The 24,616-nt window shown below is 44.7% G+C and overlaps 1 protein-coding gene across 1 annotated transcript in view; it reads right to left on the bottom strand.

Moving 5' to 3' along the window:
• insrb (insulin receptor b) overlaps nt 1-24,616 on the bottom strand; it is a 74,379-nt gene that overhangs the window by 38,190 nt on the left and 11,573 nt on the right. Inside the window, exon 2 of the mRNA XM_079158300.1 lies at nt 15,352-15,900. Within this exon, the coding sequence (XP_079014426.1) occupies nt 15,352-15,900 (549 nt within the window). The remainder of the gene's footprint in view (nt 1-15,351; nt 15,901-24,616) is intronic.

Here is a 24,616-nt window from a genome sequence, read left to right as displayed (position 1 = left end):
GCAAATATTACGATACACAAAAGGAGGAAAGCAAACTACTACTTTGTTTTAAATTGGTCACTTGCACATTTGATCAGTTGTTGGTCATGAATAAAAGAGGGTATTGCTAGGAGCTGGGATGACTTTAATTATTCACATATACTGGAACTAGGGATGCACTTCTTCATTTGATTACTTATCCTTTACCTATCACGTTTAGTTTATAAGTTCAGCTATCAAAGTTTGAATCAGCAAAGCCAATAAATATCAGCAAAACAATAAGAAAATGAAAAGCTTCAGCAAATCTTCTCTCACACGGTCATCGCTGGAGGGCCATACATCACCGCAGCTATTTTTCTGCAGTCCAGAAAAGTACTATTGGCACATTTATCTCTGTCAGCGGTACACATGAGACGAAGAGACTGGAGCATCTGTCCCTATCTACACATACACATACTGTCCACAGTATGGAGTTATGGAGCGCCAGACAGTCCCTCCTACAGACATACGTCCCATCAAACAGGACTGGGGGCGGGGTTTGTCATCCAAGCTGTTCTCTCGGCATGCATCGCTCCATCACGGCTAACCAGCCCTCAAGAGGCCCCCCCCCCCCCCCCACACACACACACACACACACACACACACACACACAGACACACAGACACACACACACACACACACACACATAGCAGAGTGCTGACTTTCAACTGCATTAACAGAACCATTAAAGACAGGCTGGGTTGTTTAAACGTGCACTGCTGGACACTCAGGCTTTGATTCAAACCTCCACTCCCACACAATTACGGATCAATTCATTAAACTCAATGGTCCTTTACTCTGAATGAGGGTGTAAACATGTATTCTGGAAACGCCTTTCAATATATACCTCTAGAATGACATGATCTCACGAGTTATGATAAGCTTCATAAATGTTTGGCATTGCATCCATTTGAGTTGGCGTTATGTGTGAATTTGGTGTAGATAGCATTTTCTAAATGTTTTTTTTCCTTTTCTTTTATTCTTTGTTTGTTCAGAGTGGTGCTGAACCTCTCTAGTGATTCATCAGGTCACATTATAAAGAGATGTAGCTAGATTATTTCCACAGTTTTCACTGGAACCAACAACAAATATCTGCAAGTAAATGTTTTCCCACTAATAGCAGCCACGCCCAGTTCCTCCCTCGGTGTTCCCATTCCTGCTCTGGGAGGAACTGAGGGATAAACACACAAACACACTCAATAGGCCCCGACTCTGGCCTGCCTCCGTGCACACACATACACAAACAGATATTCACCTCTGCTCCCAGACTCCCTTCTACCAACAAGCCCTTGCGACCAATTAGTTTAGTGGAATTGGCCAGAGGGGCGCCCCTCTGCCTGGATCGGTTCGAGGCAGGCGGCAGGAAGAGAGATGGTGGGCGATAAGGGGGACACACACCAGCATTCCTCCTGGGGGGCTTACAATTTATGTGGGTGACAAGCAAAAGTCATTTGTTTCCACATGTGTCAGAAACCTCAGTTTCCCAATCAATCGTTTAATTCCAGCGCCGTATACAAAGATCTAACACAATTGTGCGACTGAAGAAGAATTGACTTGGGAGTGTTTGTCCCCTTATTTTCTTATTTTGACGGAAAGGCAGCTCCAAAATGGTCGTTTGTGTTCTGGGTTAGTTGGCTAGAGACCTGCAGGTGGACTGGTTGTGCCGCTCAGATGTCGGTACACACGAGGCAAAGTAAAAGAGGGAAAGCCGGCAGCACATGACGGCAACATTCCTCATGGGAGGAAAAGAAACAAAAAACTCATACCACTCTATCTCTGTCAAGATAGGAATCGCAGAAGGGGTAGTCGGATGAAATATGGGTGTGCACAGTGCGCACGCACAAAGCGCAGGTTCATCCAAAACACCAGCAAGACATAGCTGCGAGCGTCATCTGTGGTCATGCGTTTGTGAGTGCGTGTGGAGCAGACAGCAGAGTGCAGTATGTCTGGCTGACAGACGGCGAGCAGAGCAGAACCTTATTTAGCTGCAACAATGCCATCACAAGGCCCAGAGCCTGGAGACACTGGAGAGAGGAGGCAGCAGCCAAGGCACGCTAAATATTAGCCGGGCTGGACGTCATTCTGCCTGGTGATACACACACACACACACACAAACACATGCGTCGTAAGAGACTAGCTCACTAGCTCACGGTCTATATTAAGGACAAGCTATGGGTGTTACGCAGTGTCATCTTCGATATATATACGTGGACTAGGAGGCGCAAATAATAGAAGCGGACATTTTGATTAGAGTGCAGCCTCGTCGTACTGGCAGAGTTCCAGATGGAGCACCGAAACTATTATTAAATTAGTTAGCATGTCATGAAACGGGAAGATAAATTATACCACCCTACTATATAATGAGTTCATCTAAAAGGCTCCATAGACACAGAATGTGACTGTGTTTCATCTTGTTCAACAAGGGCTCTGCCAGCGCCTCATTTTAAATGAACTTAATCCTACATTAGTTTGTATCTTATTAAAACCGAACAAGCTAAAGTGTATGGCGTGTGCATACGAGGATCTCTTCTGTTGTCATTTCACATGCTTTGCAGACATCTATGGCTGCAGCTATGACCATGAAGCAGCTCTTGTACGAGTGACTTTTCATTTTCCATATTTACCATTTGAGACGCCAATTTTCACACATATATGCCACGACAAAAAATACATTGTACTGTCAATATGTGAATGATTAGATGATTCAAACATATGTACGACTTTATTATTATTCTGTTTTAAAAAAAGGTCAAGTATGGTTTTTAGATGCTCAGCAGAAACCATGATACAGCTACTTAAACTCCTACTTAGAATCATCTTTGCATAGTTCATGATTCCTCTCTGCTTTAGATGAAAATGCCAAATATTACCTAGTTCCGGCTTCTCAGTTGTGAGCATTTGTTGGATTTATTTTTCTTATTTAATAGGAAACTGAATATCTTTGGAGTTCGGAGAGACAAAACTAAACATTTAAAGAAGTCACTTTGGGCATTATCCCTGTTTTTCTAACATTCTGCGGACCAAACTATCAGTAGATTAATCAGGAAAGAAATTTGGAGATTCATTTAAAAAGCATTCTAAGCTACAGCCAGACTTTGAGCTACCGTCGTCGTCTCCAAAGCGACACGCCCCTCATTTACACACAAAAACAGAGAAGACACAAACACAGCAGCTTGCAATAACACATACGTCTCTGAAGCCAAAACTGTGCAGCAGAGAAAACAGAGGAGAGGAGGAGGAGTCGTGGTCACTAAGCAGTCACAAATTACAGATGAAAATTGCGCCTTATACAAACAAAAAAAAACGGAAAGTCACACCTTTGCCAAAAAAAACACGAGAACTGTGGACAAACATGTTATAACCAATCACACGGGGAGTAACTCCGACATGCACCAATCGCAAGCACACACACTGCCGGGGCGGCCATCTTTAGTAACAGGAGCCAGGGCTGACAAGTTTGGTCTATCATTTTGAGGCCCAGAAATTCCTGCATGTCTGCATACCACAGTGAAAGGGGAAGTAAGGGAGGGGAGGGGGGGGGGCACAAAGTAAAGGAACAGAGGGACAGAAAGGAAAAAAGGAGGAGGGAGTGCAGAGGGAGGATCTTTCACATAAGGTGGAGCAACAGGGAAGGGAATTGGAGGGAGAAAAAGAAAGAGACGGGGAAAGACCGTTTCTTCTCTCTTTCATCACGCTGTTTTGGCGGCGTCTGATGCTTTTTGCAGGCTTTTCTACACATGATTAGACGACTAGACATCCCGGCCATGTTGGTAAAAAATATATTAACCGCATTCCATTCTCGTGAGGGTAGCGGGACTATCAAAATGCAGCAAAGAGGAGGAGGAGGAGGAGGAGGAGGAGGAGGAGGAGGAGGAGAGATGGTGAAGTGCAGGGAACGCATACTATGAGCATGAATGCAGTCTTCCCCCTGTGCTACAATTTACTACTACTGTTCAATAAAGATGCTGTACTGCGAGATAGCAGCAGCCATTTTTACTGCAGTCTTATAACTCTGTCACCACTCTGCTATCATCATGCGATGCGTTTAGGGCGAGGAGAGAAAGATTATAATGGCATTTTATAGCTGTCTTGCAAATGTATATTGCCATTCAAGCCATCAGGAGGAAGAGTGGCGATGACATAGTGGACTTCTAGGCCTGAATGTTGTTACAGCATCGCAACAAAATAGATGAATATTCAACAAAAGGTTGTTTTAAGGATCTGACATGAGCTACAGAGGAAACTCATGCTGTGACCTCCACTCACACTTGTCTGATACCTAAACCGAGGTTCATATCTTCATCTCCTGTGTGACACACAAACACACCGTTGAAACCGAGATTCATCATTCATCACTCGCATTTTTTTGCTGCCGTGTAAACATTTTTTTTTCAGGTTTTGTTTCACTATAGATTCTACAGATTTCTTCTAGCAGCTCCCGCGAGTAATGCTACAAGTCTCAACACAGATGCCACAACAAGTAGTGCAAGATGCAGGTCAGAGGAAAGTACCTGTTTTGCAAAATTGGCGCTGTGCCAGTCTGTGTACTGATGCCAAGCGTGTAGGGGTGACGCAGCCACTGAGCCATTCAGCATAACAACGAGATGCAGACCGAAGTGGCCTCTAATAAAAAAAAAAAAAAGAAAAGAAACGCTTCATGACCCCGTTTGCTTGCTGGGATCCGATATTTGATTTCTTTATGAGATATCCTGCTCCAACATCTAATGCAAAAGCTCAGTGGGGGGGGGGTAGTTTTAAATCTGTTCCAAAGCTGGCAGATAGTTACATCAGATGGGAAATGATGATTTTGTGTCTAGAAGTTAGCAGTAGAGCAGGTTATGAAGAGGAGGAAAAAGAAGCGTACATCTCACTGTGTGCCCCTGCTGCTAGGCAAAAACACTACACACACACACACACACACACACACACACACACACACACACACACACACACACACACACACACACACACACACACACACACACACACACACACACACACACACACACACACACACACCTGTCCTTGTTCCACATCGGCACTTCCCGTCTTTGTGAGTCCTCCTGGAATGTGTGTGTGTGTGTGTGTGTGTGTTTGAGCATGTATGTGACCATGTCATACCCTATAGTTATGGATAGCAAATGGCCCATTGGCCCTGACTTCTCGTCCCCCCCCTTCATCCTCTACTTGCTCACCTCTGACCTGGGTGGGTGAACTCAGGGTCACATTCTCCCAATAATGCGCCTCTGCATCTTTCCATCACTCCCGCCCACAGAGCCCCCCGAGCCTAGTGTCACAAGTGTTGCCTTAAATAGACAAGAGTTTCTCCGGACTGCACCATTAAAGCCGGCACAGGGGTGGTGGTGGTCACCATCAAAGCTCAGTTTACCAAGAATTGCGCTCCGTTCCCAGACACCTAACACATTCTGGGTAGGGCCCCGACTCCCTGGAAGGTGCTTTGTTTTTTTCTTTTTGCTAAGAAGAAGCTGTTAAATGGTTAAAAGAAAAGAGAAATGTATTGAAAGCCAAGGACATGACAGTCAGCTCAGCGAGCTGGGTCTGGACAGAACTACGTGGCAAGAGTTGGGTTTGGAAGCGGCATCGAGGATGAACGAGTTCAATTCAGGAAGAAACAGTTTAGAAACACAACGCTGATTTCTGAGAGCTTCATTTAGCACACGCATGTTTTCAAGATTTAACTTTTGACTCGCTGGACCAAACTAGGGTGAAAACATAAAGAAATAATAACGGGAAAGCATACTAATAACTTCCATGTGTCAGATAAGCATGAACTCCACAACCCGCACACCAACACGGATACATTTCCAGCATGTGGGAAACTCTGCTTTCCCCAGAAGGTGATGTAAAATTCTTGAGAATATAAAATGTTCAAACACCCTTCGGCTGAGCCGGTGCACCGCCTCAAAGCCACCCATGAAATTCAAAAGTATTTGATGGAGCATAAGCATTATGTATTCCAAATACAGCACATACTAGTAGCTTATTATGCCTCTACATACACAGCGCTTCCTTGCTCCAATGAAGCAGTTTATGAAGCACTTCATTTAATTATTTCCTTCACTCAAAAGTCTTTTTGGCACCCGTCAGAATGTTTGTTTTAGGCATCAAATTTCTTTAAAGCGTAAATAAGAGCAGTGAAACCACCACACTGCGCTGTATGTAATATAATACTGAGTGTGCATCCGCACAGGACTTAAGTGAGTTTGATGACCGCGTCAGTGTTACATTATTGACTTCATTATCTGTAGATCTTGTGGCAGGTACTGGGAGGGTTTGGGCACCACAACAGGAGGAGGTGGGGGACAGTTTTCATCCGCTTGTTGTGATAATGAAAAGAAAATGCTCCTCGTGTGCGCCGTCCACTTTGATAGAAACAAATTCATGATGAAAGAGTGCTGTGGTATCCAATTTATCAAAGACAAGCACACTTTATGATCAGAAGATTTGCTGCTTCACAGTATTCCTCATAGAATGTTTTTTTGTTCCATATATTATGAATAACCATGTTTGATTCATTGCATCATCAATCACCTTGACTACGCTTTATTACTACTGGAATTGTTTTGCTGAGCTGAAAACATGCGTCAGGTGAGTTCCTGAATGTGAGTGCTATGTTTCTGTTTGCTATGTTAAGACTGGACGGTAACAATAAATACTAGAACATAGTGCAACTGTTGATCAGACTGTGTCTTCACTATCCAGTGTGCATGATGTGTGTGTGTGTGTGTGTGTGTGTGTGTAGTGTTGATGTCATCTGATCTGGCCAAACACCTGAAAAGAATCCCCTTCCCTCGACTAGAGGGCGGGTAGTGTTCTTTGCCTCCCTCACACACACACACACACACACAAACACTTCAATCCTTGCAGCTCGCCTCTCCTCCCGGCTGGCTGTCTTCTAATTTCTGACAAACTTGATTTACAACCTTAGGGTTCGCGTTTGCTGGAGGCTTGCGAAGCGATTAATGAAATAAACATTTGCAGCACTGTCAGAGCTCGGCATTTCTGTTAAGAGTTTGTGGATCTGGAGGGAGCTGTGATCCATTTGTTTAACTTTTCTTTCCTTTCATTCCCCCCCCCCCCACACACACACACGTAAATAACACCCCTACCCCCGCTATCTTTGCCCACCGGCCTCCCCCCAGGGCCCAGTTGTACAGCTCGGCAGTAGGAAGTGTTTCGGGACAAAGGCAGGAAGTAATGAGGAAGTCCTCACAGACAGCTCAGGCTGTAACAACCGCTTGCCTGTCAACATGCCTTCCTCTACGGCTCACACACACCAAACCACTCGTGCACAGTGGGAGTGAAACCATCACCCTCATTGGGAAGGTATACCAGCCTCCTTCTCAACATCCCCTTGTCCTATGTGAACGGAAGTAGCGTGTATTCTTAAGAAATGCAAAAGAAGAAAGTATTATGAGATAGGGAAAGACTCTCTCCATCCCGATGCTGAAAACACAGTGCGGCAACAGTAGCCACACATCTTGCTCCAGCATGTTGGTATCCTCAGAAGCCCCCATCCTCTCGTCACTTACAGCCAATCCGCTGTTAGAATGGTGGGCAGCGAGTAGGTTTGTGCTCCACTTGGCCCTGTGTGCAAGTGTGCATTTGTTGTGCATGTGTCTATTTGAAAGTGTACTGTTACCATTGCATGCGTGTGTGTGTGTGTGTGTGTGTGTGTGTGTGTGTGTGTGTGTGTGTGTGTGTGTGTGTGTTTGTGTGTGTGTAGAGCAGGATGTGGGAGTGCCCGTCCATTGATGAGCTGGAGGAGAGAGACTTTTCCAGATCCCCCGGGGCACTCGGCTAGCACTGCCTGCCTGCTACTGCACTCACTGCACAAATGGAGCGGGTAGAGGGAAATGCACGCACACATGCACACAACTGATGCCAGCTTATCAAAGTTAATTTGGATTTGTTAACAAGGATGCAAGCTGCCAGGAAGGAAAACACAAGAGCACAATTACTAACTCTCCCTCTCCATCTGTCTGCTTCTATCCTTCCTCTCCTCCTCCCCTCTTTCAGTTTTTGTCTCTCCCTCACACTCGTTGTCCCTTATAAGACACCAATGGTAATTCAAACACCAGTGAGTGTGTGTGTGTGTGTGTGTGTTGATCTAAGGAGAAGCTATCACAAATGGACAGCATCAAAGAGGAGCATGTCTGCGTTTATAGCAATAAAGGAGAGAAAGATGAGAGCAGATGAGAGCATCTCTCTTCAGGACCACATCACTTGTAATTCACTTTACTTAGGACTTGGAACAAAGAAGGATATTACAAACAATTCAAATACCATCATTCAAGTGTGCTCTCTACTTTTTCCTGTTTGAATGAACAGAAGGAAGTCAAAAAGTAGAAATGTTTCACTTCAGGAGAGCACAATATGTTTCACTTAAATGTGCTGCAAAATCAAGAATTTTGAATCACAAATTTAGCGGAGCAAAAAACTATTTAATAACTGGATCATAACAGCCAGACAATCATTTTGACTCTAATAATATCGCCCCAACCCTAATGCTGATGTGAACTGTGCCAGACTCTCTGAGGTCCGACGCCTCACCACATGTCCCTCAAATGGCACATGATAAAGAACACTATATATATTCCTATATGTGCAGCCGGTACATGTTCCGATTTTGTTTTCCTCCCGACGGTAAAGCGAGCTTCCACTTCCAGGCAGCAGAGTTAATTCCAGTCAGGGAGAAGATGGCAAACGACAGCGTTTCTAACTTGGTCGCCTCTCACTGTCAAAGCATCTGTGTCAAAGTTCACGTGAACTCAGGGCTCCAGAATGAGATTATTTGCCTGCCTTTTGTGAAAATGTTCGACACGTCGGCAAAATATGGAATTACTGTATGTATTTTCACTTCGTCTTTATAGCGCCGCCATCGTAACTGTTGATCACCAGAGGTAAAGAGTGTGTTTGTAGCCGTGTGATCTAGATGGGTGATTGGCAGACAGGAAAAACAACAAGCCGTCCCCTCCAGATGGAGGCTCAGGAGTTGAGAGCGGTGACTCAATATATCTACACGGTTTGTTGCTTCACGCATCAAATTTAATGAAGCGTTTGAATGTGCACAAAGCCAATTCTAACTCTCGTGACTGTTGTTTCGCGTACACATATGGACATTTATAGTTTACAATATGGACCCTATATTTATGACCTGAATATTATTTTTACAGGCCAGTACTATCTGTGGTCGGGCGTCATCGGCTTAGAAATGTTTACAATGGCTGGGTTTTTAAAACTAAACTAAAATCGGTGCCACAACTCAGGTGTCATCTCAGCGTTTGTATCAAATGATGTCGAGTGACACCCAGTCCTGCTCAACAATCACACAAAGATGGAAATACATTGAAGTTATTCAATAAATCGCCGACTTTTGGGTAATTTTCATTGCCTCGAGAGTAATGCTAAATTAGTAATGTGTCATTTCTTATTATAAATGAGCCTTCACTTTTTACAGTCGGTAACATGGGCGAGGATTGTTGGACACACACACACACACACACACACACACACACACACACACACACACACACACACACACACACACACACACACACACCACACACACACACACACACACACACACACACACACACACACACACACACACACGCGCAGACATCCTGCAGTGGTTCTTCACTATGAAGACACTTAGAGCGAGCCGAACGCTCCCTTTGTGTGCTCGTGTTCCCTGTGTCACTGAGCACTAAATGGCTAATTAAGAACAGCAAGCTTCTGGAGAACCATTTCATTTACTTTTCATTAGAAACAACTGCAGAAATGGAGAAGAGATCGAATAGAGAAGTGAGAGGGGAAGCATCCTGAGCGGAGACACTTCTACACCCCAATTAAGAGGCGGGGCCGGAGAAGAGATCGAATAGAGAAGTGAGAGGGTGAGAGGGGAAGCAAGTGTTTTTGTTTGGCTGTGGGCACAGGTCAACAGCACGCTTCCTTTAGCGCCTCCATCCTTAATACTGTCCTTTTCTAGCTTGGCCAAAAGTGAGTGTGTGTGTGTGTGTGGTTTTTTTGGAGTGTGTGTCTGTACCTGGGAGCCACACTTCAAACTTGACTTGTTTGTTTTGCTCTGTTTATTTTGCTTTGCCCAGCCCCTTCTCTTCCCCTCCTGGCTCCTCATCTTATCCACGTCCACTGTCCACTGTCTTTTGCTAGCACGAGAAAATAAAACTGATGGAAATGCCATTGATGACAATTCACATACCAGCTGAGTATCACGTTATGATTAACAGTCTAGTGATGCAAAATATATAAATACAAAAGGAACAGTTCAACATATAGGAAATGAGTTGTTCTGAGTTGAATCAGAAGATTGATATGCAGATAAACCTACACACAAACTACTGGAACGGAGATACAGTCCAATAGCTCTCTCAACGTAAATGTGGGGATGCGAGTATCATTTTAAGACAGTCAGAAAAGATGCTATTATTTAATAATCCTTAACAAAAATACAAAGTCTTCTGAACATGCTTTCAAACAGCTTTTTTTTATGCTTTCATAAACTACCAGCACAAGTATATCACCGCTCACAGATTACAGCTGTAGCTCCATGGAAATGAAGTTCCAGTAACTGAGAATCACATACAGTACTGTAAACACCATAAAGTTTTGTTTTTGATTCTCCTCACGCTCTCTTTCTCTTGCTCAACCTCTCCACAGTACTCTCTGCCTCCCTCTTCCAAAAGCTTGGAAGTTAGTCTCTTTTAAAAAACGTCCATGGGACAAAACTAAAATTCCCATCCCCAGCAGAGAAGCTCATAGCTGGGCAGTCCGACCCGTGAACTCTGGTCAGAAGGAGGGTCACAAAGCCGAGCCGAGTGACGCACGCTGACCCATTTAGATCGACCACCGGTGCAGGTTTAACCTGTCTGACTGCGGACGGTCTCAAAGTGGTACGTGTGATGTAGAGAGGGCATTTTCCCCTCTATGGCTTTTGTCACTGGAAGGTGAAGCTGTGTTTGTGTGCTTTGAAAAACAATCGCAGCAAACAACAAAGCACGTAGGCAAAGGGAACTTTGACCTGAAAAGCTTTCTCTTCTCCTGCTCGTGTGTGTGTGTGTGTGTGTGTGTGTGTGTGTGTGTGTGTGTGTGTGTGTGTGTGTGTGTGTGTGTGTGTGTGTGTGTGTGTGTGTGTGTGTGTGTTTTCGTGTGTGTGTGTCAGTTGTGCAAGCACAGTGCTGGCCGGTGTCTGTGAGGCTGCACACCGTGTGCCAGGCCTCGGCAACAGACAGAGCCTTATCTAAACAGGAGATCGAGTGTTTGCTCCCATCCCCTCTTTCTCTCATCTGTGAATATTACCCGTACTTCCTTTCTATCTGTCCCTTTTCTCTCCCTTAACCTCTCGTTTGTTAATCCAGTCCTCGGTCGTGTGTGCTTGCTTTCCAACTAGCAATCTGCCTTTGTGTTTGTCTACTATACTTCCGTCTCTCCTCTGTAAATAGAGCGCTGTCTCGTCTATACGTTCAGTCTTCTTGCTTCCTTTTTGTTCATTCTCTATTTGTTTTTAATTTGAACACCATTTAAAAAAGGTCCCACGGACAAAAACAAACACCCATCCTTACGTTAAAATGCCCTTTATTGTGAATATGAGATATTATATTTTTCTAATAATGGGAATAAATTAGATAAGAGATTAAATACGACATTTATCTCAAATCCGCAAAGATCCGCAAAGAGCCGGCGACAGAAAGGAAGTGCTTTTAATCGCATTGACCAAACCACGGACAACATTTTCAATATCAAAGTATGATCGCACAAACTTTAATTTACTCATCATGTGCATACATGTGGGTGCAGAAGTTGCACGCCTGCACATCCTGTCCCTTTTAAAGCGGGTGCCAGTTATCCAGTTATCAGTGATCTCACAACCTCACAACCTTCCCCTTCTCTTCTAGAAGTCTTCTTTTTCTTGCCAATCTGGTATTTCTACTCCAGTAGCAATCATGTTATAGATAAATAATAAATAATTCTTCTCATTCTCTGTTTTCCACGGGGACATCCATGGGTAAGAATCCACCGCTCGAAGACATTTACAACCGATTCGGTCAACGACAACTAAAGCGATGCCCTGTTCTACAACACCACACAGCCTGACTATCAGCCAGACTACCAGCGTTGATCGAAATGCACTCTACTGTTTTCTACAGGAAAAGCAAGTAACCGCCAACATTCAATCAGGCAACAAAGCCACAGTGACAGCTTGTAAAAGCTGCGAAAATTGCAGCCTGAATGCACTTGACAAAACCCACTACTGGGCTGACCTCGACTACCTGCACAGCGTTGTCGATATACTGGAGGCGCACACACACACACACACACGAAGCGCATGTGTGCGTCAGATAAACACACACATACAAAACAGAGAAAACAGCACTGGGCCATGAATGTCAGATCTCATACACTCTCCAGGCTGTTTGGATTGCCAACAAGTTACTTAAGGGCCCTGCACAGTTAAACATGACTTGTCTTGGTTCACAGACACACACACACACACACACACACACACACAGTGGTTTTCCTGCTGGTAAGGAGCATGTGTAGGATCAGAGGAATGCAGGCTCTCCCTCGGCTAAGGCAAATTGAACCCTGTAAAAACACAACAAAAACAACCCCACAGTTTCCACTCACACATTAACTATAATTCCCTAATCTAATGCTCCACGGCTCTGCAAACGCACACACGTGTACGTCTAAGTTTGTAAACCGTGAGGTTTCATTTACAGAAGCTCTAGTTAACGATCCTACCGTTTCCTCGCACCACCAGCACGTGTTTCATTGTGCATCACTGCACAGGCAGGCAAACAACACACAAACTCACTGCTAATAACACTGCTGCTACTGCTATAAGTGCTGCTACACTAATTGTACTTTTACTTATATTTCTATGTTATTCTAATGTAGAACAACACTGATTTGAGAAAAGCAGTAAAAGGTCGCGGCTGTCGTCTAAAAGGGTCGACGGAAATGAGGAACCGTGGTTCTCACCTCCAGCGGGGACGAGCTCTTTAGCGCTCACATATGAAACTCACACGAACACTCGCACGCATTTAACAAACACATAGTGTGCACATATCTGTACAGCTCATCTGTACACTCACACTGGCTCGCCGCAGGGGCGAACAGCCATGGCATCATGTTCTAGAAATGGCTCCGTCTTCGAAACGCAGCTCTCGTGACGCAGAGCACGGCGTCATACCCGCTCCCCCGGACATGAACGCACATGTACGACGAGGTTGTTCGCCGTGCCGAGCGCCCACCTCTGTTAACCGGTCCACATTCTTTCTTTCTTTTTTTTAATGGTTTGTCTTTGAAATCAAATCCAGGGCCCGTAGTTATCAAACTTCTCCGAATACGTCTCACTTAACGTCGGAGAGAATTTATCACATTGACTGGAGCAGAGAGCGACTATGCACGGAAAGTGGAAAAAGTCAGAAATTGTGGTGTAAAATCCTATCGAAAGTTCAAGTCAAATGCAAATAATAGACTCAAATTACCACCACTTCTGAAGGAAACATATTGCCTCAGTTAACATATAACTCATTATAACCAGCGATGATTTTTGGCACATTCACTCCAAAAGATGTGATCACTTCTGTCTGCACTGCAATCATCTAAAATCTCTCTTAAATTCAGGTATTTTTCATTCATGAAAGAAGTTTTGATAATAGCTTTTATTCTTAAGTAAAAGTGAAGGATTTCAACATTTGTCTTTCCCTTGGGTCCAAAACACTTTCTTTGATAAATACAGGCCTCGGTCTTCACAAATATCAACAATGGCTTTTTTTCTTTCTTCATTTGCCTTAAATTTGAATGTTGAGCTCTTAATTAATTGTACCAAGTTTTCCAACAATCGTAAGTGCCGTTGCTCCTCCTCTGTAATGCTAAAAATGCTTGTTATAACCTCACCGTTTAGACATACTAGTCAACTTGTTGGGAGTCAAAACTCGAAGGCGATGCGTGTCTGTATGTGCAAAGACCGCGACACAAAGAGAAGACATAACCTGCATTACTTCTCCAACAGTGAGACCTGGCAGAAAATCGAGGAGCCAACATTATATGCCGGCTGCAACAGTCGATAGTTAAAGTATAAACACGGCCCGAGGTCGTTATGCTTTGAATGCTGGCCTTTCTGTCAAGACACAGAGACAGAAGAGAAAAAAACAACACAAGCTATAATCGCCTTCAAAAAATAATAATCATTCTCTCTGTGTGTCTTACAATAGAAGCCTTTCTCTATGTTTATGGTGGGAGAGGAAAGACCGGGCCGACATACTGGCAGCTGGCTGCAGCACCGAGCAAACCCGCAGCTCGTTTCTATCAAAAAAGGAGAGAAGATCTGTGCAATATTTAACAAACAAGTGTACATCACTGTTTATTCCCGTCCATCAGCTCTCTCGCTCGAACCCCCTTTTTCTTTTACGCCACAATGCCTACCTTTGAGCTTGCAGTTCCCGGACTCAACAATGCCGTTGAGTCATTCCACACATCAAGCAGATCCCGAGCCTGTAATTACTGAACACTTGCCCGCGACGCTGCAGTCAATGAATGCTAATCAGAGGGAGTCCGCGACCCCTGGCTGCTGATATCAGGAGCAACCCTCCGCATCATAGAAATCATTACACAAACCATTTGCAATGAAAACATCAGTCGTCTCAATTGATTTCTGGGGAAGAAAAAAAAATAAAAAATCTCCAGCGCATATTATCATTATGTGTCTCAATGGACCACTTTACAATGAGCAGCGTGATGGATTCTGGAAAGGTGCTACACTATCATGTCTGCACAAAACAGTCCGTCAATATGGAGATTTGTCCAATGCTTCCTAGATAAACGTTGGTTTTTTTCCTTCTAGTCGGCGAGTATTATCCGGCTGGTTAAAACACCCGACAGCACCTCTACCGAGTATAATAAAGCCGGGGAGCCGCTTAGTTAGCTGTGGGCTACAACTTGCGCTTGTTTTACCCTGTATCATTTTACATTTGGACAAATTGGAACCATTAAAAAGTACGCCAAATTAGCTATTGACAGTTCCTGTTTGCAATGTTCCTATGGAGGTACAGACAACCATCACTGGGTTTGATACTGAAGTAAACGTAAAAACATGATTCTCAGGAGAATTCTGGAGTTATACGGAGCATCGTATTTTCTATGAAGACTTATGGACCGTTATAGACGCCAGCGATAACGATATCTCCGCTAAGTGCGAGTCACACTGAATGTAAATATATGAGGGGGAAAAAAAACACTAAAGCTCTCCACTGTTATAATCCATTAAGACACAGATACACTTACTTCTCTGGCAGTGGTTCTGCGACCAGCATCGTCCCCTGAAGTGTCCGTTGATGGTGTTCTGTGGGCAGATGGTCTGACCTTGGGCCGTGCCGGGACACACGTCTCCACACTCTCGGTCGTTCTTATTGGTCATGATATAGTTGTCCTCCACCGTGTCCAGGATCTTGGACCAGTCCAGGGTGGCCAGGTAGCACAGGTCTGGATTCTTCTCGATCCTCACGGCGCCCCGGGTGATATTCATGAGGCTGTGGAGGCCCACCTCCTTCAGCTGCAGCATCTCGTAAATTACAAGAGCGTAGTTGAAGAAGAGGTTGTTTCCACGGATCACCGTCAGGCTGGGGAAGAGATCGCTGAGGGCCTCCAGGCCGTAGACCCTGAACAGCAGCACATAGTCGGTCACCACTCGCAGCTTTGGGTAGCTGAGGGCCCGGAAGTCCTCAGTCTTGGTCTTAAACATGAGCAGAATCTTCAGGTGGCCCTCGATGATGGTGCAGTTCTCCAACGACTGGAGGTTGGTCACATTGTTCCGGATGTCCTTGCTCTGGCAGACTGGAGGGGTTAAGAGGGAGGGAGACGTGAGAAACAAATATTAGCCATAAAACAGTCTTTAAAATAATTCAGCCATGAACGGTTTTGGTCAGACACCACGGCCTCTCAATATGTATGATTAGTTATTAGGAACACCTCCCTAGAACTAATGCAATGTAATAAAACAGTCCTAAATAAGGGTCAGGTGTTGTTGAAAGTCTTTTAGAGAAGAATAAATTCAACTTTTTTCAATTAATCAATTGTTTAGTTAATAAAATGTCTATCACAAATTCCTAAAGCTCAGAGTGACGCCAATTAATTACACGGTCATCTCAAGTAAAGCAGCAAATCCACAGAATTGAAGCTGGAATTTAGAAATGTTTGGACATTTATATAATAACTGGATGATTAACAGACTTTTGTAATAGTGGAAATGAGTTAATGAATCGACTTATCACTCAGCATAATAATAATAATAATAATAATAATAAGAGCACATCACAGTATAAATGTAGAGGCATGTCATTCCTCGGCTTTGGCTTACAGTAACAGGCCAAACCGTAGACTGTGTGTAGATCATTAAACGAAGGCAAGAGTAGTCTTCGATTTGCAACGGTATCAAAACGACCGGATGTGAACATCAACCATGAAACCACTAGTGATCTGCATTAAGTGGAGCAGAGCCATTCATGAAACAGGCTCACTGAAGTCCCCTCTACAATCCGACTGGCCGCAAGCACTCTCTCTCCCTCCCGCTCTCACACACCCACCCACCCACCCACCCCCACCCACCCACCCACCCACCCACCCACCCACCCACCCACCCACCCACACACACACACACACACACACACACACACACACACACACACACACACACACACACACACACCCCACCCACCCACCCACCCACCCACCCACCCACCCACCACACACACACACACACACACACACACACACACACACACACACACACACACACACACACACACACACACACACACACACACACACACTCTCTCGCTCTCTCTCTCTCTCTCTCTCCTCATTGGCTCCAGCATTATTTCTCTAGAGAGGAAATTACTGTATGGCACCGTGTGATCTGAATGAAGCAGACATGAAGGGGTTAACAGAAATGAAGCCTGGAAGCTAAATGCTTATCCATGCTCATTCATACTCTTTAGCTGCTGAACACTGGCACAAACACACACACACACACACATAAGCCCACATTTGGACCAGCAATTGCACGCACACACACACACACACACACACACACACACACACACACACACACACACACACACACACACACACACACACACACAGACTTATTCACACACAGAGACATTTACTAAAGGAGATGTACAGAAAGAAAAGGCATGCTGTAGTTGCTTGCTACAAATAATAAGACGCACATTTTCAACGTCTTCCTCAGAAGTTAAAGGAAGATTCTAAAGTGGGAGTCGAGAATACGTCATAGTTTAAAAACAGGTAAAACATTATTTCTGGTTTTGTCATTATATGAGGAAGCGAAACACATTTTATTTGATCTTTTAAAAACAGGTTTACAAATTTACCAAGAGGACGCAGAGCGAGATGCATGATGTGTGTGTGTGGGGGGGGGGGGTCTGTGGGAATGTCCGTGACATCAAGTGTCAAGCAAGTGTCATCTCATGTGAACAGATTTGCTGTTTAGAGTGGAGGCGTTATGATGGACCGCTTTATGATGTTAGAGCAGGTTGTTAAAATGAGAAGAACATTTGCATAAATTTTGCGGTGTCAACACACCCATTTCCACTCCGTGAACACACTCATTAACTACAATGGTTAGTGGGGAGACATGTAACGCTAATTTGTATCACGTGACTCTTTAAAAGCTTGCATGTACCGTACCAACCATACGGCCAGCCATTACGGCCCAAAACAGATGTTTCTGGTCAATAACCAACACGCGAAAAGATTAGATTTAAATGCAATCTGGGAATGAAACGTGTTTCCACTGCGTGAAACGAAACAGACCACTTCTCTCAGTCATTTGTTTCATTACAATTTCAACACAGAGAGCAAGAAAACCCAGATTCATTTGTAAAAAACTAAACAATGAAAAGCGGCCTGAGCTGATGCATGTAGGGTAAAATGAGTCTCCTATCACAGAAGTCATCTAATAGTCTCCAATTAGTCTGCTGCTTTCAAATCAATAACACAGACACGCCTACTAATGCATCCATGCATCTTGGTGGTGTGAACCCCATCTGCTCTCCACCTTTTTCTTATATTCCCCATTTATTATGCTCAATCCTTTGCTGCCACTTTACACACACACACAAAATAATCAATGGCACTACGGCATCTTGAAATAGAGAAAAAGTCAAACTGGATTGCAGTGGACTACTTGTTTCCATTGAGTTGTTATTGACTGTCCTCATTTCCCAGGTGTAAGCTACCTATTAACTTCCCATTCTGTCAAAGGTTAGCGAGACAAACATGTCAACAATCCAGGCGCAGACTCTGACCAGCAGCACGTCGATGGAGTTTCAGTGACTTCTTGTAATGGATAGGAGCCAATAAAGCCTGTAATCACTGCACGGCCAAATAAAACCGTGTTGTTTACTACAACCGCATGTTGGCAGTTGGGGGAAGTTAGGCAAGCGTGGAATGTGGACTGTTAAAAGTCAAACTGAGATATTAAACGGTCAGAAGGTATTTCTGCCACTAAGTGCCACCACTTGTTTGTACCTTAGAAACAACTGAAGAGAAATATACACATAATAGCAAGACTTTTTGAAACGCAGCCAGGAACAGTCAACTCATTTGACGCGGTGACAAAACTTTTAGGATAAAATAAATTGTGCCGGTGAGATATTAAACAGTAGGAATCAACTGTACTCGTCTGTACACAGGTGAAGCCATCCTGTTAATTATTCAGTGTCACACCGAGTAGCCAGTAGCCGACTGGACATCCAAAGGTGTTCGTGTTTTGTCACATGACCCCACTGTCAACTGGAAAGACCTGAACCCGACCTAAACCACAACTGGACAAGCCTACATAAACAGTCAACAGCTGCTTATAGCAACATGATAGCAGCAGTGCACACCAAGTTCACCAAGATTGTAAAAACTAAATGAAAGTGTATCAGAATATTTACAAATACATCAGACATAAGTGATGCAGGACTGTTCCTGGACACAGATCCCGAGGGTCAGTGACCTCAGGTTGAACGAAAAAGTTCCCAAAACAACGCAGCAGAGCGTCAACTCGGATAAAGACGCTGATTTTCCGCAAGTATACACTAGAATTTGTCTCTGCACGAGTAGTCCGTCAATATCTCTCTAAACAGCAAGAGTTCTGTAATAAAGTGACAAAATAGATTATTAAATAAATTGTAAAATCTACAATCAGACAGCAACAAGTGGACACAAGATCATTGCCGTCCGTCGTTCACCGTGTACTAAAATTACCTCTATCGACCGAAGACGATCCGAAAACAGTCGTTTGGATCGAAAACATTTACATTTACAAACGTACCCACGTTGATGTGGACGTGGCCAATGCCAGCTCAACTTTGCACACTTCCGACTGCAGCCGGCTTTGCCAGCAGCCAAAAACAACTCGTAAAATAAGACAATAAATCAATTTCGGCAGTTAAGAATCTCATCAGATAAGGCAAGGGTTTGAAACAACAGCTACTCATTCACACCATCTAGCAACGGGCCGCACCCTCTTTATTAGACACATACTGTGTCAGAAACCAAAACAACAAAAACACACTTCTTCCTCCACTGTGTGTCAGTCGGTGTTATTCCCGGTGATAAGAGCAACCTTACACCTTCTCAGCCCCTCCTGCCTTATCTCCGGGACACATCAAACAGGCCTACAGGCCACCCACTCGCTGTCAGCCTGCAGTACTAACCGGATACCTATTGTGCAACGCGGCAGCATAACAAACTACGTTACGCAACAGCAACAGGGCCAGGGTGCAACTCACCTCTGCCCACAATGATCTTCAAGAAAACACCAAGAGGACACAAACATGACCTTTTTCATATTTATCGTACTTTTGAGAAATGCGTTACTGGAAATGTGGTCTCTCTCTCTCTCTCTCTCTCTCTCTCTGTGTTCACACGGCGTGCTTACAGGCTTAGCGCGTACAGTATGTCACGTCTGCTGTTGGAGAAGCTTTATTGACACAAAGAAATGTTAGCGGGCCATGAGGGGAAGCGGTGCTGCTGGGAGCTCCCTCCGCAAAATGGAGTCTTGTTTTTGACTGACAGAAATGAGAGAAGGGGGGGGGGGGAATAGTGAGAGGGTGGGGTTTGTGTATATGGGTGTCTGTGTGTGTGTGTGAGTGTGTGTGTGTGTGTGTGTGTGTGTGTGTGTGTGTGGGGGGGGGGGGGGGGTCGTGGGTCATCGGGGGGGGCAGATGGGGAAGAGTGGAGGAGAAGGAGGGAGAGGAAAGGAGTGGAGGAAGGGAGGAAGGGTTACGTAGTTCGGGGTTGGCCCGCGAGAGCCACTGTGTCTTTAAAATAATGAGCTATCTCCTCCCTCTCTCCTCCCAGGTTTAGGAGCAGGGGGACACGGGAGAAGCAAAGAGCGCGAATAGGGAGATTGAGTCAGAGGGAAAGGGGTCGTGTACAAAAAAAAAGGGGGGGCAGGGGGGGGGGTGAAAGTGTAACCTGAGCCCAGGCAGGAACGCAGGGTGACGTAAGGGACCTACAGGACGGTTGGTGATCACATGCATGAATGGAGGGCCGCTATGGACCACTGTTACATGACAAGCGAGACACACACACACACACACACACACACACACACACACACACAGGGGGGAGAGGGGAGAGTTTGCTAACTATTGGCCATAATAACAACAAATTATGAGACTGCTCAACAAATCCTAAACAAACTGAGCTCATGACTGGATCTATGGGGGAAGAACATGAGACAGGGGAAGACACCTGCTGCACCATTTTTCATGTTTTGTCATCTGAAGAAGTAAATTGTAAAACAAAAATCCGTTGACACAAAGACTATACTGTGAGCTGCTGTTTTCAATTGCATTTGGACATAAACAGAGCTTGGTATAAAAATATTAAAAAATACCCAAAAAGTAGACATTGTGTGGGGGCGGGGGGGTTTGGTGGACAATGACCGTGACCCCTGTGAACCCCACCCTCCCACTGAGGACCACCCATAAGCAGACAGCCTGGTGCTCTCACTGGCTGTACAGGAGCTCTTAATTACAATAACAACCCAATCAGACGTTAATGAGCAGGGGGGCGGGGCTGTATCGAGGCAGCGAATGGAATAACAGAGCACAGACTGGAACGTACTGTACCATACTGTGGATCTCTATATGAGAAATGTGGGCCATCCACCCGCCTTCCCTGTCTGTTTGACACTTAATTTGGCAGCAGGAATGAGAAGAGGAGGTGGAGGAGGGAGGGAGGGAGGTGTAGAGGGGTGTCAGACAAACAGAAACAGCAGAGGGAAAAAGCTGGGAGATGGAGAGAGGTGAATGAGTTTAAATACTCAACAGGAGATTTTTTTTTAAATAATAATTTTACATGAACATTTTTGAGGAACGGCATATTCAGAAATGTCAATTCTCCTGATAACGAACACGTCGAAAAAAGATAGCGTCTAGACATTTCCTGCTGTGCGCCGCTTGAATAATTATGAGGTCTCTTCACACATTGCCGCTGCAACAGTAACTGAATAAATTGCCCAAAGTGTTCCACTGAAGGCCGGAGCTTCAGTTGGTCACACAAGGACCGCCTGCATGTTATTTTACACTCGGCCGCTATACTTTGATGTTATTTCAATATGATGTGAAGATTCAAAACACCGCCATCAATACGGGTCCACTGGTCCATACACAGACAATAGAGCAGAAGGCAACATGCCAGGACGGGATGGGGCTTAACAACACTGGTAAAAACAACATTGTAATTGATAATATTATTATTATTATTATTATTATTATTATTATTATTATTATTATTATTATTATTATTATTATTATTATTATTATTAGGGGACGATTCTTCTTCTTTTTTTTTTTTAAGTATTTCTTTCATTTTTGTCACACATTCAAAGTTAGACTCTACATAAGACCCTCATATACATAAGACATAAGAGAATGACTGCGATGGCTGCAAGTGAATCCAGTAACCAAATTGTAATTAAATGAGGCAAAATTATGTTATTAATAGGAAGCAATGACGGTTTACTTTGAGAAAATGCACTTTCGGTTATGAAAAGAGAATTTTTGATGGTCTAAATTTTCTGTCAAGCAATAAAATGGTTCCTTAGTTTGCGATGGTGAGTCTAACCCTCTCCTCATTACATTATGTTGATGCTGAAACAATATATTGCTCAGCCCTAAAATTAAACTTCAGCAGTATTGTTGCCACAACTCATGTAGTCCTGATGCTGTAACGGTCATTGATTATGATATTGTGGCATAAGCTCACACGCCACCCTTAAAAGAGCAATAATAGTACAAGGCTGCATGTGTGAAAACACCTGTCAAATACTGAGTATTTACATTATGTATGATCTGTTCAGTCCTTCTGCTTTCTGCGACGTGTCATTTGAAGATGTCAAAATTAGTTCAACGTCTCGACGGCAGGTTGTGACAACAGGACAGATTTTTATTACAAGTGCCATTCTGAAAAAAAACGATTTTCAACCCTGAAAACCTGACCTAAAATAAACGCTGTCGACACAATCCAGCCACAGTGTGAAGACGCTGTGTGGCGGCAACTGAGAAACGCATGATGGTGATGATTTAGATTTTACACAACAAAGCAAATCAAAGATCCATGGAATGGAAGACTGTGTGCCTGCAACAGTGTGATCATCCGTGATATCTCTAAGATCACAGGAATAATCGGCCAGGGTGGCTCTAAATCTTAAGCAGTCTATTGGCTGTTTCCAAGTCAGTCTAAAGACATCTGTTAAACAGCAGTATATATTGGCACATTTCACTTTAGCTCCCTGCCATTTTAGCACGTCATCCTCCGGTCTCTGTCACGTCCTTACTCCCTCTCGCTTGTCAAATATGAGGCAGAATTAGCTCACAGAATAAGCTCTTCATAATTACAGCTCGAGATTTACTTGAGCATGACCGGTGCAACTGAGGTCGCACCGATGTAACGGCTATCTCCGACAGAGCAACTAGTCAGTGAGCGCCCACAGCTGCAGCCTCCGTTATAGTGTAGCTACAATTTCAGATGGATTCTTCTCGTATTTTTAGAGTTGTGCTCCCTGCAGAGAATTTAATATGCATCAACTAACCGTAGCTGGCTGGCAGTGAGAAAGTGGATCACACTGGCAGTTTTTTAGAAGGTGAGAGTGGAGCCCTCTGCGGCCTGGGTACCAGCCTGCCTCAGCCTTCCACTGTACCAGAGGGCAGCCTCGCGCTAGCTTAGCGTGAAACCAGACCCGTCCAGCGTGAAATCGGGTGGCAGCTAACTCTGGACGGTGAGAAGTTTCCTCTCGCCGTCAGGTTAGACGCACGTTGCGTCCGATGAGGTGATCTGCTGATTATAGATTTGTCAACAGATCGGTTGCTGAACAAACCCCCCCGGGAGAGAGAATGTGCGGCCGCGGTGCCAAGTGGACTGCCAGTGGAAAAAAATGCATTTGTTTGTTGATATAGCTGTGGAAAGTCCTGCGAAGTAAAGCCAGCTCCCTGTGCGCCCACTGCCAAGCTGTGGCTTTTACAGTGAAAAAATGAGGCTGAGAAATTGCATGAGAGGCATTTTGATTAACATGTACCAACTTGTACCTCCAAAACAAAGAGAGTTGAGGACCAAAATAATAGTACGAGAGCCAAAGACAGAGAGGGGGGGGGGGGGGCAGTTTGAAGAGTGGAAATAATCTCAGCGTGCCATTAAATCAAACCACACAGGAAATGTTTTGAAGACGACATCTTCTGTTGACAATAAGAGGGGGAAAACGACCGAGTGACACGACGAGCGAGGGTAGCGAACACGTGCGTCTTTACAGACCTGCGCTTCCACATTCGAGGGCATCAGATAAAAGGTGTGTGTGTGTGGGGGGGAGGGGGGCTTGGGAAGGGAGATGGAGCGGAGAGAGAGAGAGAGAGAGAGAGAGAGAGAGAGAGAGAGAGAGAGAGAGAGAGAGAGAGAGAGAGAGAGAGAGAGAGAGAGAGGGAGTGTGTGGGTTGGAGCACCTGTTCCTCCATTGCCTCAGCTTCCCATTGAGGAGCATGGCAAGGGGAGCCGGCCTAGCCTATTTATACACAACGCTGGGTCCCGTTACAGCTGTGGCACGGGGCCAGGCTGTGGCAGATTGAAGCGGGTAGAAAAGAGCAACATGCAGGCCCGGCGCTGTCAGATGGCTGGCCAAGAAAAGGGGGAGGCCTAAATCAGATCACACTGGTGACTTTGGCTCACCCTCCTTCCATCTACCTTCCGGCGCTGGCAAAGGAGAGAGGAAGGGGGAGGGATAGAGGGGGGGGGGGGGGATAGGTACAGACAGAGGGAGACAAAGAGACGGAATATAAACGGAGAGAAAGAATGAGGAAGAGAAAAAGAAGTGAGGGAGGTCACTTGTTTTCAAAAACAGTGACTCACTATTTTCTACTTCCACCGAGCGTGGTATGACCTTGGACTCAAAGCTGCTAGGAGAGAGGAGAGGAAAAGACAGGTGTGTAGGAGCCAAGTGGAGGAAAAGGAGGCGAAAGAAACCGAATGTGTGCGGACAGCC

Source organism: Pholis gunnellus, assembly GCF_910591455.1.
Source record: "Pholis gunnellus genome assembly, chromosome: 4".
Lineage (NCBI taxonomy): Eukaryota > Metazoa > Chordata > Actinopteri > Perciformes > Pholidae > Pholis > Pholis gunnellus.
The sequence above is the reverse complement of the archived record's forward strand: the minus strand, read 5'-3'. Positions and strand labels throughout refer to the sequence as shown.